The sequence below is a fragment of the Cupressus sempervirens genome, chromosome 4 (assembly GCF_028749045.1).
Source record: "Cupressus sempervirens isolate cs-2001-9-10 chromosome 4, ASM2874904v1, whole genome shotgun sequence".
NCBI lineage: Eukaryota > Viridiplantae > Streptophyta > Pinopsida > Cupressales > Cupressaceae > Cupressus > Cupressus sempervirens.
In genome coordinates, this window is record NC_143121.1 from 840,117,160 (window position 1) to 840,135,765 (window position 18,606).

The 18,606-nt window shown below is 37.1% G+C and overlaps 1 protein-coding gene across 5 annotated transcripts in view; it reads left to right on the top strand.

The window, feature by feature from the left end:
- The window catches only part of HEMG2 (Flavin containing amine oxidoreductase family), a 346,786-nt gene that overhangs the window by 144,775 nt on the left and 183,405 nt on the right, over positions 1-18,606 (top strand). For all 5 annotated transcript variants that reach the window (XM_089827105.1, XM_089827106.1, XM_089827103.1 and 2 more), the window contains one exon: positions 1,157-1,236. In XM_089827105.1, the coding sequence (XP_089683231.1) occupies positions 1,157-1,236 (80 nt within the window). The remainder of the gene's footprint in view (positions 1-1,156; positions 1,237-18,606) is intronic.

Consider the following 18,606-nt stretch of genomic DNA (forward strand, 5'->3'; position numbering starts at 1 on the left):
TTATCAGACTTAGAAAATGAATGGTTCTCAGGAAGGTACCTATACTTGGTTAGATGCCTGAAAGCTGAGAAGGGGTTTATGACTTAAGTTATTCTCGATGGTCACCACTTGACCATAAGCTTGAAATCAATGAAGGGTGTAGATTGTATTATCTAATCTTGCTAAGAACCTTGGCATAGTCTTGGGTAGATTGTGAAATTTCTTGCAAGCTACTCCAGAGTCGGATGGTCTCAAAGAGTGAAAGTCTTTGGTTAGAGCATTAAGTATTTCTTGTCCTTATGAGAACCCATCCTGGATGGATGAAAGAAGAACTTCTAGTCTGTTTAGATTATTTCCTACTCCGTATGGATAGAGGTATGATTTGAGAAGGCTGCTTAAATACATATATTCCTATCCCATACAGATAGAGATTAGGTTCGGATGACCACTTTATTTGCCTAGGACAGAAGAACTCAGATGGCTATGTGAAATTTTGTCCTATATGAACTCTTTTGAAGAAAAGATACATCTCATTAGTAATCAATAATTAATTTTGAATTGCGAAAAAAAGAGCCTTGTATTCCGAGTTGATGTGTTATTCTTGACTTCTGGTAATCTGTTATTTTATTATTAGGACAGGTTGGTCCTTAGAGATCTCTTATTTTTCTATAAATCAGATTTTCTTGTCTTTAAGTGAAATTATTTTGCACATTTCTGTAGTAATTCTTTGTCATTACATGAATTTGACAGGTACTGAATTTCTTAGGCCTTAAACCTTAGCATTACCAGCAGCTTATTTTCATTGTTTGGAACCTCAGTAAATTCTAACGAGAAGGGCTTTAATAAGTATGATTTATATGTCTGGGTGATGATTGAAAGAGGAAGATCTGATGTGGCTCCATGTTTGAAGAAGATGGGTAATAAGCACAAAAGTTTATTGATTCTTGTCTTAGCCAGTATCCCACCTGAAAAGAGCATCAGGACATTAAACAATGTCATTTTAATGCTAGCCAATTTTTTATAATTTTGTTAGTGCAATAATAGAAGGATGTATCTAGCAAAACTAATGGAACTATTTTTCTATGGGGCACTGTTAAATTATTTTTTTTATGGTGAATAACTTGAATTCTAAATATCTTTATTAATATGTAGTGGTTCTGTCACATGTTGAGTGCAGTTAAACTTTTATATGGAACCTATCTTGTGGAAGCGCCGAAAACCAGAAGAGATTTCGGGATCTAATTCAAAACAAGAAAGGTGGTTGTTGTCATTGATAATGACTAATGTTGCCAAAGTAGGATAAATTCTTTTTCTTTAGTTTTCTAGGTCTGTTATAAATTACAAGAAAAAGTTGCTTGTGTTTGAAAGCTATATCAAACTGATCTTGTATGGTTTTGAATGTCTATTATATTGTCATTTCGTAAACAATAACAGAAATTATCTTATGGCAAGATATGCAAGCATGCTGGGTGCTGGTTACAATTTGCTATTTCTTTTTCTTTCAGTTGCACTATTTATACTACTTATCCATTGCCCCATTTTGGATTAAGTGCTATTGTGGGAATGTGATGGCATTCTATCAAGCATAATATTCTTATTTATAATGGTTGTTTTTCTATGGAGTAATGCATGATAGTAGTTTATTTTTGAATTATCTGGCCCAGTTTGAATCTACGTAACAGGGAATTGTTGCTGGGAGTTCGCATTGTTGTAGCATAGCATTGCAAACAATGCACATATTCTTGTAGTTTTAATGAGGAAGTGGCCATTTTCATAGACAATACATAGGTACCATTGATTACAAATAATTAATTTCAGAGTAAAATCTAATCCTGTTCACTATGTTACTTGGTGGTGTTGGAAATATAAGAGTAATTGAGTGAGGAGGGGTGAATCGATTATCACAAAAAACAAATCCAAGTCCCTTAAGATGCCAATAATATAAAACCAAAACTTTGCTGAGACTGCTGTAACTAGGTTATCACAGAATCAATCGGTTAACATAGTATAGCTTTGGTTTACACTAAGAATTATTGTGTCTCGGTAATCACTCAGTTAATACTAACAATGTAGAACTTAAGATATTAAGTGTGATTAACCTTAATTAACTTAGTTGCAGAAACATAAAGCAAATAACATAAACACATGAGACACCATGATTTAACATGCAAACCCAATTTGCGGAAACCACCGATTGCAACTAGTTACTGTAAGTGTTAGCCGACTGGATGGTTCCGGTGGTATTTTGTATTCTGTAGCCGACGTTGTCGGTAAATAGTTTGTAGCAGATAGAATAATTGTGGCTGACGGACTCCTTCGGGAAGGTTCGGCGGTATTATTTATATCCCGTCTGGGAGCATTGTAAATCATCATTCATCTAGTTTACCGTACTGGTAAAGAAATCAACACATATAGACAATGAACATGAACAGCAGAATTATATTCGCAATATGCCAGACATACATTATGCTTGATAATATTCGCAATAGTAGATGAATGATGATTTACAATGCTCCCAAACGGGATATAAATACTACCGCCGAACCTTCCCGAAGGAGTCCGTCGGCCACAATTATTCTATCTGCTACAAACTATTTACCGACGACGTCGGCTACAGAATACAAAATACCGCCGGAACCATCCAGTCGGCTAATAGTAAGAATTTGCCTTAGGGCAAAATCACCCAAGATCAAGAAGCTCAAGCACTAGCACAATATGGACCAATAAAGTATGATTAGAATAACAATATGAAAATTAATTGATATACATATACACTAGGAGTGCCTAAATATAAAGGCCTCTAGACTGACTAGGAGTCAACACAATGATAAATCTCACAACTAAGCAATGTCCACCAAGAGTGGGCTATCCTCCATTGAGCACAGAAGTTAGTGCGATGATGAGAGGATAAACTTACATTGGTGTGTCACGTAAAATTATGTTGTAGACACCATGTGCTTAATGAGAGTGCGAACAACTGTGTTGTCTACATGACAACTCAGTTGATTATGCAAACTCTTGTGTTGTAGAGACCATGTGCTAAATTGAGATGCTAACTCCTGTGTTGTCAATAAGACAACTCATACGAGTACACATACTCCTAGGTGTCTAACTAATAAATAATAAAATAATGCATTAACCTAAGTAAACCTAAGTAAAGTGTAATAATAATTAGTTATTTACACTAACACCCCTGTCGCCCCCACCCCCAAATGCAACGTAGGGGAATGCACTTAAGCTTATGAAAGCTATAATGAAAATCCATAATGGGTGCCGGCTACTAGGCCATGTTGTACCCATGTACAAATGCAATGCAATCTCTTTGAGAATGGAGAAAGAGGGAAAACCTCATAGGAAAAACCCTCCCCCAAAAAGAGAGATGAAGAAACAAGATGCATGGATGGATGGAGTAATTAAGACCCCCCATTACAACATACATCATGTATATACAATACGGAAGTATGAGAAGTACACAATCCTAGAAGAGGAAAAGGTCCCCCCCCTCCCCCCCCAATAAGAGAGAAGAAGAAGAAGAAAGGAGACAAGGTAGTTCCCCCTCGCCCTCTCCCAAATGTAGAATGCCTATCAGTGATAGCTGCTCCAAGATGAATATAGAAGCTGATCCATGACTGTTGAATAATGTTCCTCCCTTCAGGAAGAAACAATGCCATAGGTACATATGAGATGCTTCCCCAATGTGTAAAAATAATCCCTAAGATGAATGGTGTCTCTAAAACCTACTCAACTCTCCCTGTGTCGATACTGATGGTTGCCCCTTCCAACATTGCTGAAAAGAACATGTTTAGATTTGGCAAGGGTGGATGTAGAACATATCCCAAAGAACCGTCTCCGCAAATTTTAAAGAGACCTCCTGCAACTGCTGTACATAAGGATCCACAATGATATCAACCTTGTAAGACTAATCATGTAGAGAATGGACAAGAGGGTTAGAGTATTCCCTTGCAACAACTAAAGAAGGATCTTCTTCATCAAAGAGAAGATGTATATCATCTATAATGTCTCCCAAATCTGCTATGTAGGACTCAACAAACAAGCCTGAAATATCTGACATGTAGTCATCCCCTGATGTTGGAATTGGAAGACAAGGTGTACCCAACTGTACTGAATTACATGCACCTATCACTGTAGCAATGTATGCATGTGGAATGTGCTGTGTTGTAACCTCATCCTACATCTGTCAATAGGATCCCCCATAGCTGAACTTGTTGAATCACTATCGCTGTTGTCAGTATCAGTTTCACAATATATGAAGTATGGAGAGGATTAGAGGATAAGCTAGGTGAACTTTCCTCAAAGTGAACATTCGTCTCTATAAATATCTCACGAGTCTTGGAGTCCATAAGTCTATATGCCTTAACACTTTCATCATTTCCAATGAAAGTACAAGGCCTTGGTGGTGGTCTCTTGCATTCCCTTGAAGATATGTGTGCCCATGCTAGACAACCAAAAACTCTGAAGTGTTTCACAACTGGTTTTCTTCCCCACCATACCTCAAAAGGAGTCATTCCATCTAAGGCATTATGAGGAGACCTATTAAGGATGTGATTGGAACTACTTATAGCTTCGACTTCAAGTGATGGATCAAGAGAATTACCTTGAATCATGCAGCTTGCCATTGACTTAAAGAGTTTGAATCCTCATTGCTGCAACACTTGTCTTTTGTGCACTAAAAAATGCTATAGGATTATGAAGATCAATACCCTCAAGTTCACAAAAGTCTCTAAGTCTTGAGTTCACATATCTTCTTTCATTGTCCATACGAAGAACCTTGATGGCTTTCCTTGATTGCTTCTCAACATGGCTCTTGAAGGCTAGAAACTTATCAAACACTTCATTTTTGTAATTAAGTAAGTAGACCCATGTGTAGTGTGAAAAGTCATCAATGAAAGTGAGGACACAGTGACCCTTGCTAATTGATGTCACTGAAAAAGGGTCTACTACAACCATGTGAACTAACTCAAGAACAACTGATGCTCTCCAAGACTTCCCTTCGTCAATCTTCTCTTCTAGATGCATATCCTTTGAACAAGTTGAACATTCACTTGTAGAAAAGTTGATTGTAGGTAGACCTTTGACCATATTTTTTGAGCTAAGTTGATGAAGATAGTGGAAGGCTAGATGACCATACCTCTCATGCCATAATTTACTTTGTGATTGTGAATGTTTCAACAAGGCATGTGAAGGAGACTTAGGCACAAAGTGGGAGAAAGAATAAAGCCTTGTGTCATGATTGACTTTACCCACTTCAACCAATGAATCATCCTTAAGATTTCACACCATTACTGAATTAGGAAGGAACTCAACTTTATTGCCACCTCCATAGTGAGTGATTGGTAAAATGAAAGGAGATAAGTGCTAAGGTTAGGAACGTAGAGAACATCTTTGAACTCTCTATTTTCCATCTCAACTTGTCCTTTCCCTTCAACTTCCACCTGCGTATCATTCCTTACAAAGATGTGAGGTACCTTAGACTACTTCAATGAAGAGAAGTGTCCTTTTGAATAACCCATATGATATGAGGCACTCGAGTCAAGAATCCATTCCTCTGAAGAACTTGAACTTGCCATAAATGCTTGCCCTTTTCCCTTTGAAGTGGATGGATTTGAATCTTTGGAAGCATTTGGCACATTGATTTTGTTCTTGCTAAGTAAGTTTTCCAACTCATCTATTCTCTTAGTCTTGCAATGATGCTCATCATGATTTGGTTTCTTGCAATATGCACAAAATAGTTTATCCTTCTTGTTGTTGTTACCCTTCTTGTTGGAAAAAAAATTGCCTTGTTGTGAGGAGGAAGATTGTTGTGTCCTTGATTGTGATTTTTGCTTCCATTGCTTTTTCTTGTTGTTGGTAAAACTTTTTCCACCTTTATTTGATTGGTTCTCATTACTAGCCACCAATGTTGTAGACTTGGATGACTTGAGAATTCCCATATCTATCAACTTGGATTGTTCCAACATCAACATTTCTGCAAATGTATCAAATGTAGGCTTAGTGAAGGCACTTCCTATGGTCAACCTGTGAGTGTTGTAATTCAAAATAAAAGATGCATACTCTGAAGGTAGCCTCTTCAAGATGTGATGAATCAATCCATCATCCTTCATGGGATTACCACAATCTTTAAGTAGTGATCTCAATTGATTGGCTTTGTTGACATAGTCTTGAATTGTCTTTAATTATTTACACTAACAATTATTGTTTTTCACTTTTTTGAAGTGAGCCCTATTAGGAGCCAACTCTGTTAAAATTTACAAAACACACTCTTAGGTGTGACCCTATTAAAAGATTTAGATCATCCTGTTAGGAGTGGCTTTGTTAGAGGTCTTTAGACACTTTAATCTAGAAATGTCACCTTGTTAGAGGATTTGCCAAATAGCTGTTAGGCTAAATCTGTTAGAAGATTTGATTTACTGCTACAATTATTAGAGAGTAACAATAACTTGACCTAATTGTTAATGCAACTATCTTTGCTGATTCAAATCTCTGTTCTAACTTGATTACTTAATCCTCCTTGATCAGAATATTCTTTGTAGCTCGATCAACTCGGATACTCTGCTATCCTTGTAATTCGCTTCCTTTATTCATCTTCTTCTCTTCCACACATTCTCTCTTTCAATCCTCAACTTGACCTTATACTTATATGAATTACCTTGTCAAGTTGGCTTGAATACACTTTTAAACAATCAATAATCAACCCTTGAGTCGTCTAGAACTAACAAATAAATCCATCAGGCTCAATATGTTGTAATAGGAAAATCCTTTGTTGGCTAACCCAACTCGGTCAACACTAACTTAGAAAAGACTTTCCTTTGGTAGCCGAGTGAACTAGGTTAACATTGGATTTTTCCAACTTTTCTTTTGTAAATGAGTGAGCTTGGTTAACACTTGTTCCTTGCCAACTTTTCTTTGGTAACCGAGTGATCATAGTTAACACTGGATTTCCTTCAATGCCCGAGTGAGCTCGGTAGATACTAACTTTGAACCTAGTTATCATTGCAACGCTCGGCATACACATGAAACTGTCTTCATTGCTTGAGTGAGCTCGACAGACACTGACTTGCTTGATAAGGCTTGACATTTTGTGTAACATCAAAGACAATATGCAATTGAACAATTGTTTTCAACAATCTCCCTCTTTGGCATTGATGGCAACACAACATGTCATAATACAATGAAATTTTAGAACAAAATAAAAGTAAGGATAATATCCTTAGTTTGATTCTGATTCTCATCCATGAGAACTCCCTCTATCAGTGTGAGCTCCTAGTTTAGCCCTTTCGCATTGTCAGTGGTATTGGTCAAAAAGAAGGACGAAACGATGCGCATGTGTGTGAACTACCGTGCATTGAACAAAAAAAAAGAAGAATAGATATCCCATTCCAAGGATAGATCAGTTACTAGATAAATTGCATGGCACGGTTTATTTTTGATGTCCGTTCCGGATACCATCAGATCTGCATGAGGGAGGAAAACGTGGAAAAGACAACTTTTCATTGTCACTATGGGCATTATGAGTTTTTGGTCATGCCATTCGAATTGACAAATGCACCTGTTACATTCTAACCATACATGAATCTCATCTTCAACAAACAATTGCGAAAGTACTTATTGGTATTTTTTGATGATCTTTTTATTTATAGCAGAACATGGGAGGAGCACTTGAAGCATCTGGATGAAGTCCTAAGGATCATGGAGGAGCAGTTCTTGTTCACCAAGCAATCCAACTGTGAATTCAGTATATGATAAAAATATTGTACTTGGGGCATGTTGTTAATAAATATGGAGTTCAGGATCATCAGGAGAAGATTCAGGCTATCTTTGATTGGCCTCCCCTAAAAGAACTCGGATTTGCGAGGGTTTTTCAAACTATGTAGTTATTACCAGAGGTTTGTTATAGGATTCTCTTAGCTTAGCGCACCCTTAATAGACCTGACAAGGAAAGGGTCTTTCCAGTGGAATGAAAAGGTACAAGTCATTTTTTATAAGCTGAAAGAGGCAATTAGCACTTGTCCCGTACTTGCGTTACTTGACTGCACTCGACAGTTCATTTTTGAGTGCGACGCATCCAGAGAAGGCATTGGCACGGTATTGATGTAGGATAGACACCCCATAGCTTATGAGAGTAGGAAGCTTACACAAACAGAATGCCTCTATTCCATCTACGACAAAAAGATGTTAGCCATCGTACATGCACTAACCAAGTTCTGGTAGTATCTGGTAGGTGCCAGGTTTGTTGTCCGCACGGATGACAATAGTTTGAGATATTTTCTAGAGCAATGGGATTTGAACTAGAGGCAATAGAAATAGGTAAGCAAGGTTCAGGCCTTTGATTTTGACATTGAATATGTAAAAGGAAAGAACAATGTGGTTGTGGATGCCTTCATTAGAAAACCCTTCGTCTACTTACTAACTCAGATTTCAGCCGACTGAAAGCACATTTGTTGGTAGAATATTCCAAAACACATTTGCCTATGAGCTAATGGATGACATTGCCAAGGATGATCGGTACAAAATGGTAGATGAAATCATTTACTATAAGAGTCGGATATTTCTAGTGCCTGAATCTAACTTAAAGCAAAAAATCCTGAAGGAGGTACACAACTCACACTTGGCAGGACACCCGAGCTTCCTCAAAACATACAGAAGTCTCCAGGAGATGTTTTCATGGAAAGGACTTAAAGGGAACATGTTGTAGTATGTAAGAGGGTGTGCAGTCTGCCAGCAGAACAAATCCAAACATACTCTATTTGCCAGGTTATTGCAACTTCTGCCAATTCCAGAACATAAGTGGGAAAGTATCTTGATGGATTTCATAATGGGGCTTTTCAAGGTGAATGGAAAGGATTGTATTTTCATGGTGGTTGACAGGTTGACAAAGTACACACATTTCTTCATCATCCCCTCAGATTTTCAAGCGGCACAAGTTGCTGAGCTATTTTTTAGAGAAGTCTTTTGTTTGCATGGGTTACCCTGAAACATTGTTAGTGATTGGGATAGGCGATTCATCAGTATCTTCTGGACAGAACTATTCCGAATGGAAGGGACATAATTGTCACCAAGTACGAGTTACCATCCCCAGACAAATGGACAAACAGAGATTGTGAATAAGTGGCTCGAAGGTTACCTTTGAAACTATGTTTCGACACAACAATGGGTGTGGGTCAAATGGATACACGTAGGAGAATATTGTTACAATACCACGTATCACATGTCTATTGGGATGACACCATTTAAAGCTCTGTACGGGTTTGAACCCCTCTCCTTCATCGACACAATGTTGGGAGATAGTCACGCACCAAGGGCAAGGGATTGGCTTCAGAAGGGATAGGACATCTTATGATACTTGAAGGAGAACTTGCAACGGGCATAGAATCAACAAAAGATGTATGTCGACAGACATCAAATGGAGAGGAGTTTCGAAGTAGGGGACCTGGTTTATCTCAGGCTCTAACCATATCAACAATCCTCATTGAAGGAAAAGGGAAAAGAAAAATTTAAGCTGTGATTTTATGGTCCCTATCGCATAGTTTGCCGCATTGGCGAAGTCGCTTACGAGTTGGAACTTCTGGATGGAAGCTATATTCATAATGATTTTCATGTTTCATGCCTGGAAAAGGCCATGGGGCAGAATGTCACGATAGCCACAGACCTTCCACCGGTCAATGAAGAAGGAAAATTCATATTGGAACCAGCCAAGATCATCGAAGTACGCTAGAAGACCTTACGGAACCGCACGTGAAGGAATATTTGGTACATTGGAAACACCTGCTATTGGATGATGTGACGTGGGAGGGCGAGCACATTCTCTAGCACCCGGCGTTGCATTTGCTTGAGGACAAGCAAAATTTGGGACGGGAGAACTGTAATATTCCCATTATAAAATAAATCATTAATCAAACTATTGTTAATGGACTAATCGATTTAATATATCTTGGACCCATTTTTATTTTTGTTTCCGTAATTTGTGTGGCCGTTGGCTATCTTTGTACACCCTTGGAAAGTTTCCCGATGGGTATTTGAGCATGGCTTGTAGGTAGTTTTTATGCATGCATTCTGGATTATTTCTTTGTACTACAAATTTTGGTTAGGATTCTCTATTGTTTGCCATTTTGGAAGTGAAAGATCTTCCCTACTCGACTCTTCCGGTTTCGGTGGGATTCAACCCTCACCCTATTCCGTCGCCTATAGCACTTTGCTCGGATCTAGCAAATTGGAGCACCATTTTTGTCACATATATTGAAGGATCATTTGTATTCAAGTTTCTAATATTGTATCTAATCTACTTGTGTTTTGTATGAATGAATTTGCATTCATTGTTGAGGCTCAAACACCAGTCGTGCGGCATCCGAACATCCCAGTACGGCATACCATCTTTCCACACCACCGTACTTCCCTCCCATCCTTCATCCGTCAGTCGTATAACACACCGTACGACCACCTTGGCGTTCACCCTGTACACCAACAGTCCATCACCACTGTATGCCCTCATTGACCATCGTATGGCTCTCCTCAAGCCATCGCACAAACCTTTTTTTTCACACTGCACGGCCACCCTTTTACATCGTATGGCCTCCAAAGCTACCGTACCTTCACTCCCACCCTCAACCTCACTGTACTACATCCCTCCACTTGCCATTATATGGTCTTCAATCCATACGGACTCATTTGTCCTTCCATCTGTACATCTCTTCCTTTACCATACAACCCACTTCCAAGGTAGCCTCCCACACCATATGGACCCATTTCAAGATCATAGAAACTGATGTTTTTGCTAATCGTGTTTTATATATTCCATTGCTAGTACAAAACATTACAATAGCTAGAGTGAAGAAAGAAAACCAAATATCCATAAGAGTTTTGGAACAAATGAAACAATAAATCATATCTATCAGAGCGATTTTCAGATTTACGAGCGTAGAAAATGCATAGTAACACCTAGTTGAAGCTGCCATAAGAACTCTCGAGTCATGACATTACAAACAAATATCTAGTAACAACTGAGAAAAATGTTCAAATACCCAAGATCCAAGCAAGACTTCAAATGCAATGACTCTAGAATGGTGTCCAAAACAAGAAAACATCACCGTAGCAAACTCAAAGAACCAGTCCAGAAAAGAAGAGGTCTCTATAATGGCAGCTAGGGTTTTTCAATCCCTCTTTCCTCTCCTTTCTTCATGCCTTGATATAATGAAATAATAAAACAATGTTTTGTTTTTAGCCTTTTGAAATTGACTTCATTTCATAATGTTTTGGGTCTGCCACATATTTGAGAGAAGGTTATGTTATAAAACATAGTAATATATAACTTGTTTATATTAAGTTACATATTATTGTGTTTAATAAAATAATTATTTTATATTTGATATTTAATAAATCAATTATTTAATAATAAATTTAATGCAATTAAATAATAATTAAGGAGTAGTGATATTTTTGAAACTCAAAGTATCTACCAGTTCGACCTTAGAGTTTATTTTCAGATGAGATAAATGATTTCAGTCAATTGTATGCTTCAGGTATTTCTTTTATAGTTAGGGGGCAGTTTAATTTTCTCATGCACTTATTGAGCACATAAGTGTTGTTTTTCATGAGTTATTGAGCAATTAGAGCCATGTATACATGCAGTTTACTTTAGAATGCCTTTTTAGTCACATTTTACATGGAGATGAGCAATTTGACATGTGATATTTTTGGTTTGATTATCATATCTGACCTAGGGTTTTTGCAGGCTTTTGGAGGAGGCAGATTTCAGTTGGCTATTAGTTGGACAAGTACTTTAGATCAGATTTGATGGGTTTCTTCATACCTTGGAGGAGTTTTGGCATATTTTTTCCATGCATATCTGTGATATTTGAATTAGGGCTTGAGAGCTCTATTTATTGTATTTTCACCTCATTATGAGGTCTCTTCTTTCTCGCTCAAATTTTTTGCACATTGCAAATTTTTGAGTTGATTGTAAAAGCACTTTGTAGCAAAGATTTTTTCAGCATTGATTATACAGATTCAATGGTTCCTTCTTATTGATTCTTGTTTGTAATATTGTGGGTTCTTTGCTTTTGTGTTGTGTTCATCTTTCATTCAAGCTATAGTCGTTATTGCATGTTAGAATCTCGATAGTTATAATTGCATATCTTTGTTTTTGTCCTTATTCTTTTTCATAGAAAATTGGTAAAACTTAGGTTTTCATTCCAAAGCAAAAGATTCTAGGTCCTTGCATAGAAATATTTTTGTAATTGGTTGCTTGTCCATAATGTCCCCGATTTTGGTAGATCAACACAATGGATGGAGTTAGCTCATCATAGTGACCCTTGTGAGCTGACAAGGTGTCTTGGGGGTCTCAGTTGTGGACTTACTAATTTTAGTAGGTCTATTTTTTTGTAGTTGCTATTTTTGGCAATGCAATGGGTGGCTTCAGCAGTTGGTCGTCACCTACAATTAATAAAGTAATAAATTTCATGGGCACTTATTTATTTATTAATCATTGAGTTGCATTATTATAATAATGACTTTAAGAGATATTTCTTATAAAACAAGTTGGAAAGTTTCTAATATTGAGTTGTTTTTGGAAACTTCCACAATTTCTGAAGTGGAGTTTTAGGGAAACTTTGGGCCAAACAGAAGCTTATAAATAAGAGTTCATTTCATTGGAAACAACATGCTTGATTAGATATTTGATGTTGTGCCTTTGTTGCTTTCCCTTGGGTTCTAAATTGTATGCCCTTGCTGATGTATGAGGGTTGGAAATTCTGAAAATTGCACTGAGCTGCTGAGGTATAGTGAAGATTGCCTAACTTCTCTACTGTCATCACTATATCTGAGAAGTATTTTTTTATTCCATTGCTGAAGTGGATTAGTCATTTTTCTTCTACTATATCCACTATGGCTCTGGAGATTGATACTTTGAAGAAATTCGATTGTGTTGTGGTTACAAGGAGGTAATTGATTTGCAAACTGATAGTAAGATTGTTTCGAGTGATTTTTGTTTCAAAGGGTTATGTCTGAGATTAATAATGGCTGGGAGTCAAACGTGACTAGTCATTGGTTCAACATTCAAGCCGATAGTTCCAAACGTAGTTTAGTGTCTGAAATCGTCCAAGTGTGTGCAATATGTGGATGTCTTTTTCCTGCATTTGGGATATGCATTGCTATTAGTCGGTTGTTCACTTCCTTGGCCAGTTAGGTTACTTCATGGTGATGCTATGATAAGTAATTGCATTTGTCTTTTCTTCTACCAATCGGCATAAGCAGGGTTATGTGTTGTGGGAGAAATCAGGTTCTTCTATTGTGTAATTCTGGAAATTCAGTCCTTAATAAGATTTTGTACTTTCCCTTAATAAATGTACACAATAAATATGGAGTGAATTGCTAGAGTCAATATTTGTTTTGTACTCATTTATAATGCCCCCTTTTTCTGGGACATTATGATTCTATGTGGCTAGCTCACTTCACCTAGGTTTTGGGGACGAAAAGGTTCTTTATAGGGTTTAGTTCGAGATTTGGCCTAAACATTTCCATTTCCAGACCCATCGGAGTAGTTTTGGCAGGTTGTCTAGATGCTTACTATTTTTAGTAAGTAATCAGAGCTCAGTATTTTCAGTACCTCAGTGTTGGGTTGGAAGTGTCTTGCTAAGACCTTTCCAACGAGCTATTGCACATGCTCATCAGAGTTCATTTGGTCAGTTATTTTAATGCCTGATGACTATAAGGTTTACTGACTAAGTGACTATTAAAGTTCATTTGACTTGTCACTTTATTTAAAAAGGTACTATGTTCACTTAAGTGATTAAAGGAAAAAAAAGTTACTTTATCTCACATTACTTGAACGAGTGTGCATCTCATTGGAAAAAGTAATAAAGGTACAACAAGGTCCACTTGAGAGGATATATATGAAGATATAATACTTAAGACAAATATTAATCTGGGAGCTGGAAATAGTTGCTGGTTATTTCTTTGAGGACGCAAACCCTTGAAGAAACTTTGGAGGTTGGATGCAAACCTAGTCTTTAAACAGGTTTAATTTATATTTCCAATCTTACTGTCTTTCCTGTTTATAAGATTGGATTATTGGGATTGTAGCATGTTATTGTATTGTTGTTGTATAATACAGTAACATTACTAGGCAGTTATTTGTAGTAATCTGTTGGTTATGTATAAACTTCTGAATATTGGAGAAATAAATTAATCTTTTTTGAGTTTACTCGTATGCATATGTGCTGGTTAGAAATCGGTTTAAATTCTGAAATTTATATTGGATGCTGGTTTACTGTTCAGTTTTAAGTCTGCACTTTAAATATTATGAGATTTTGGTATAATATTTGGCAAGGGATATTTCAGTGGTATCAGAGCTGTGCATCCTGCTAGCTTGTGTGGTTGCTAGAAACGGTCTATCAAGAGTTTTTATTAGAAATTTCATATTTTATTGGAGGCTGTAGAGAAAGATCAATATCATTGTAGGTACATGTTAAAGTTCTGAGTAGAAGCACCATTCAAGTTGGAGTCAAATAGGTTAAGTAGTAAAGATTCTGGACTATGTGGAATGCTATCCAACTGGGTTGAGAAAGTAGGAGCCAATTTATCACAGGCTATGTTCCAGGTGTTATACTTGGACTCAACATTCTTTTGTCACGTTTTTTGAGGAGGGTCGTCTATGTGGTTGGTCGTATTTGATGCCTAGATGTCTTCCAATACAGTGCTGACAGAGTTTTAAAGGGTGCAACTGACATAGCTGAATGGGTGACTCTTTAGCTGGCTAGGACTCATATGTAGACAGTGAATATACATGGGTTTTTGGTACAGATTAGGAGTCGAAGTGGATAACCTGAAATCAGACCTTCTCCACATCCATTGCATAGGTTGATGCTGGGATAACTCATGATTATTTGTTCCAGTCGGGAGTGTTGGGTTGATATTTTGCAACCGACAGTTTTGGGTAAAAATTCAGTCGCAAAATAGGATGACCAGCCACAGCGTGCGAGACAGAGTCTCTCCTACCTTAAAGGGAAGGCTCTCCCTTCTCACTGATCCTTGGATCAACTCAAGGTAAGCAAGAAATTGAGAGATTTATAAAGAAGGTGCTACTATTATCCATTCTTCTTAACTTTCAAGAAAGGATCCACTTATTTGTAAGGCGAATAATGGGCAAGGTGAATCTCTAATTACACTTCTATCACGAGCTAGAAACAGTGATATTGATAAATTTTAACTAACTCAAAGGCTAGCCAAAACGTACCAGTTTGGCTCTAAGTCCTGTTGTACTTCTATGTGGTAAAATCTTTACAATTAGGGCACAAAGACTCCTAAAAGTAACAACAATCTAACTATTTTGCAAATTAAGACGAACACACAAGCTGCAGACAAAGCTAATAGCTATAGATTTTCACAATTATTCCTGGTCAAAGCTCGGGATTCAATTATTTCTTAATTCTTTTCTGTCAATCACAAGATACAATATCAATGACAAAAGATAGTACAAATCAAAGGTAACTTGAATGAATTATAGACAAAGCTTACAATTCACACAAATAACAATCTCGCTTAATCAAAGTTAAGTCTCAAATGCTCCTTTGTATTCACTTTCTTTCAAAATAGTGCTACACAAACAAAGTTCTACTGGCACAATTTCTCTAGAGCTCTCTTGCATAAAGATAATGATGATTTTATAATGAAGGGACACTCCTTTATATAGGCAAAGAAGTTGAGAAAAAGGGGGAGGAAAAAGTGGGAGCAACTCAACCAATTTTGACCAAGTCTAACTACAGAAACTAATGGATTACATGCAACTCGCAATACATCTTTCACATACATGCAATTACACTTTATCATGTAATGCATCTTAAACAACTATGAAGTAGAAATTACATAACAATCTTAAAGATTGCTTCTTAATGCTTTGAATTTCACAATGATGTCATGCACTCTAGGAAGATCAGCAATCTCCATTGTCTTTGATATGGCTTCGATCTTCACTGCATTCTCATATGCTGATTGAATAACTTTAGAATTTTCTGTTGTATTATCGAACAAGTGTTTTGTCAAGGATTTGTACAAAACGAACTTGTTCATTGTGTGCGAACCAGATTATTCAAAATCTACATCAGCATTGATTTTGATTGTATATTCTAAATTCGCTCTCTCTGCTGCCAAAAGATTACCAAGATTATCAGTAACACGGCATCCCAATTGCTCCAAATCACAAGTAAGGCTTGTTTCAATTGCTTGACAATCTTCAAGAGCCACTTGCAATTTTGTGATCAACTTTCTTAAGGTCTCTTCCTTGTAACCAATGAGTCCTTGAAATCTGAAGAACATTTCACATGACGGAAGAACGTCACATGAGACCATAGCATTTAGATCAAATTTTATCATTTCATCCCAATTCTTAGGATTTTCTTCAGGTTATCTGCTTCTTGAGTCAAAGAAGAAATTAAGCTTATTTCCATTTTGTCCATCTCTTTGATACGCTTTAGAACTGCAAGTGTCTCTGTGATAGCTCGAACTCCTTCAACAATGATTTCCTGTATCCAAGACTTACCAGCTTCAATCAACCTTCTCTCTTTAGATGTTTGTGATGCAATAACATTCTGAGAAGATTGCTTCTGGATGACCTCATTCAAATGAGCTATTTCCTGTTTCAATTGATTCTTCTTTTCCCAAAGCTCATGACTTCTTTTTGATACATTTGGCAATGTATCATGAGCATCTTGTAAAGAACTCAAACGAGATTGCTTTCCAACTTCAATCTTCGTAAATTTATAATCAGAGCTAGTGAGTTCTTCAACAGGTTTATCTACTAAGGGCTCAACAACCTCAACATACTTGGTTTTGTCAGAATCAACCAAAATTCTAGAAACAATCTTGTCCTTCAGAGATTTGGATTTAGTCTTCTTCACAGGAAGATTGTTAGAAGGAACAACCACCTTCCTTCTCTTCGTTGTTATTCTACTCAACCATGCAGGTAGGCTAAAACTTTCATCTGTAGAAGCAAGCACAGTGGAGACCATTGGCATTGATCTAGATTGTATATCTGTAGTGACTGAACAAGATTCAGTTTGCACTACTGTAGGCATAGGAACATGTTGTGAAGATTCTGTCATGAAAAGTTCAAATCCTGTCAAAGATGTATCAAGTTGGGAAACTTGACTACTAGTAAGAGTCCGAAAATCTTCAAACACATGTGCTAAGTGTTCAAATTGATCATGTGCAGGAACACGAGGAGCAACAGATGAAATCGGAAGAGCCATGGTATTAACTTCTGAGATGGGAATAGAGTGAGTGAAAACAGTAGAAAATAAATCTACATCATCATCAACCTCATGCAAAAAGGGCTCTTCATGTGGAGAAGACGTGCAAGCTTGTGCAGGCTTGGGAGGAGATATGATTCTAATTTCTCCTTCTTCATCTGAATCTTCTTTCTCGGATTCTGTTTCCAATTCTTCTTCTGATTCTGTTATTGATTCTTGAATTGGTTCAGGAACTTGGGATGATTTAGTCCCTTTTCGGCCCTTTAATTTGAATTTGAGAGTATTCTTGACATTTGAAGATGAAGCACCATCTTTCCCTGTAATTTTCAATTGTGACTTCCTGCCAGGAGAATCAAAGCTTCCACAATCTAGACCCATTTTAGGATTTACTCTTTTTAGGCCTTTACTTTTCAACCACTTGTTAGTGTTTGCTAAGATGGATTGAAACCTGTCCATAATAGATGTACCTTCTTTTTGTTGCCATTGAATAGGAAAATGACACATTTTATTAAAATCGGCTTGATGAAATTCCGGATCAAGGATGTTGCCGTCATCTTCAACTTGGAAATTTGGAGGGATTCCCAACATATTAAGATTGATTATTTGTTGCCAGGTTAACCTGCAATAATCCATCTTCATAATATCAAGCTTTGTTCTCATGTCAATCCAAATGTCTTCAATGCGATGAACATGAGTATAAGCCCTCTTTATCTCAGAGTTCATCTCTTGATAATCGAAGTCAAATCTAGCTTTGAACTTCTTCAATGTAATCAACTGCAACTCTGCTTCCATATTCTTCGCTTTAGGCACGGAAACAATTGAATAATTGTCAATAGATAAAGGCATAGCTGAGGTGATGCCAAATCGAGGCCTATGTGATGCATGCTGATCATTCTGCATGTCCATGAGTTGTCTTGCTAACTTCATTAGAATAATTCGATCTGTAGCATACCTAGGTAAGGTATACGGCTCTCCTTTGAAATATCCAAATCTCAAGTATGTGAAAGTGGTAAATTGAAGAAAAATGCAGCCGTACTAGTTTACCTTTTCTCATCCTGTATTAGATACTCTTTTGATACACAACTGTTTGTTGAACAGACACCTGTAATGTCCAAAGAAAGCATCTTGAACTCTTCTGTAATGATATTTACTATTAGCCGAAGTAATTTGGTCATAGTATTCTCAAACAGGTACTTGAAGACGATCACCTTTGGTGGAAAGCCCCGAAAAAGACCTCATAGCAGCAGCAACGTAAACTAAATATGAATTCATGTAAAAAGGTACTGATGTTCCTACATTGCATATTTGCTGACAGATTGCAATATTGATAAGCTCTCCCCAAAAGATGTGTTCTTTGATCTCTATGATT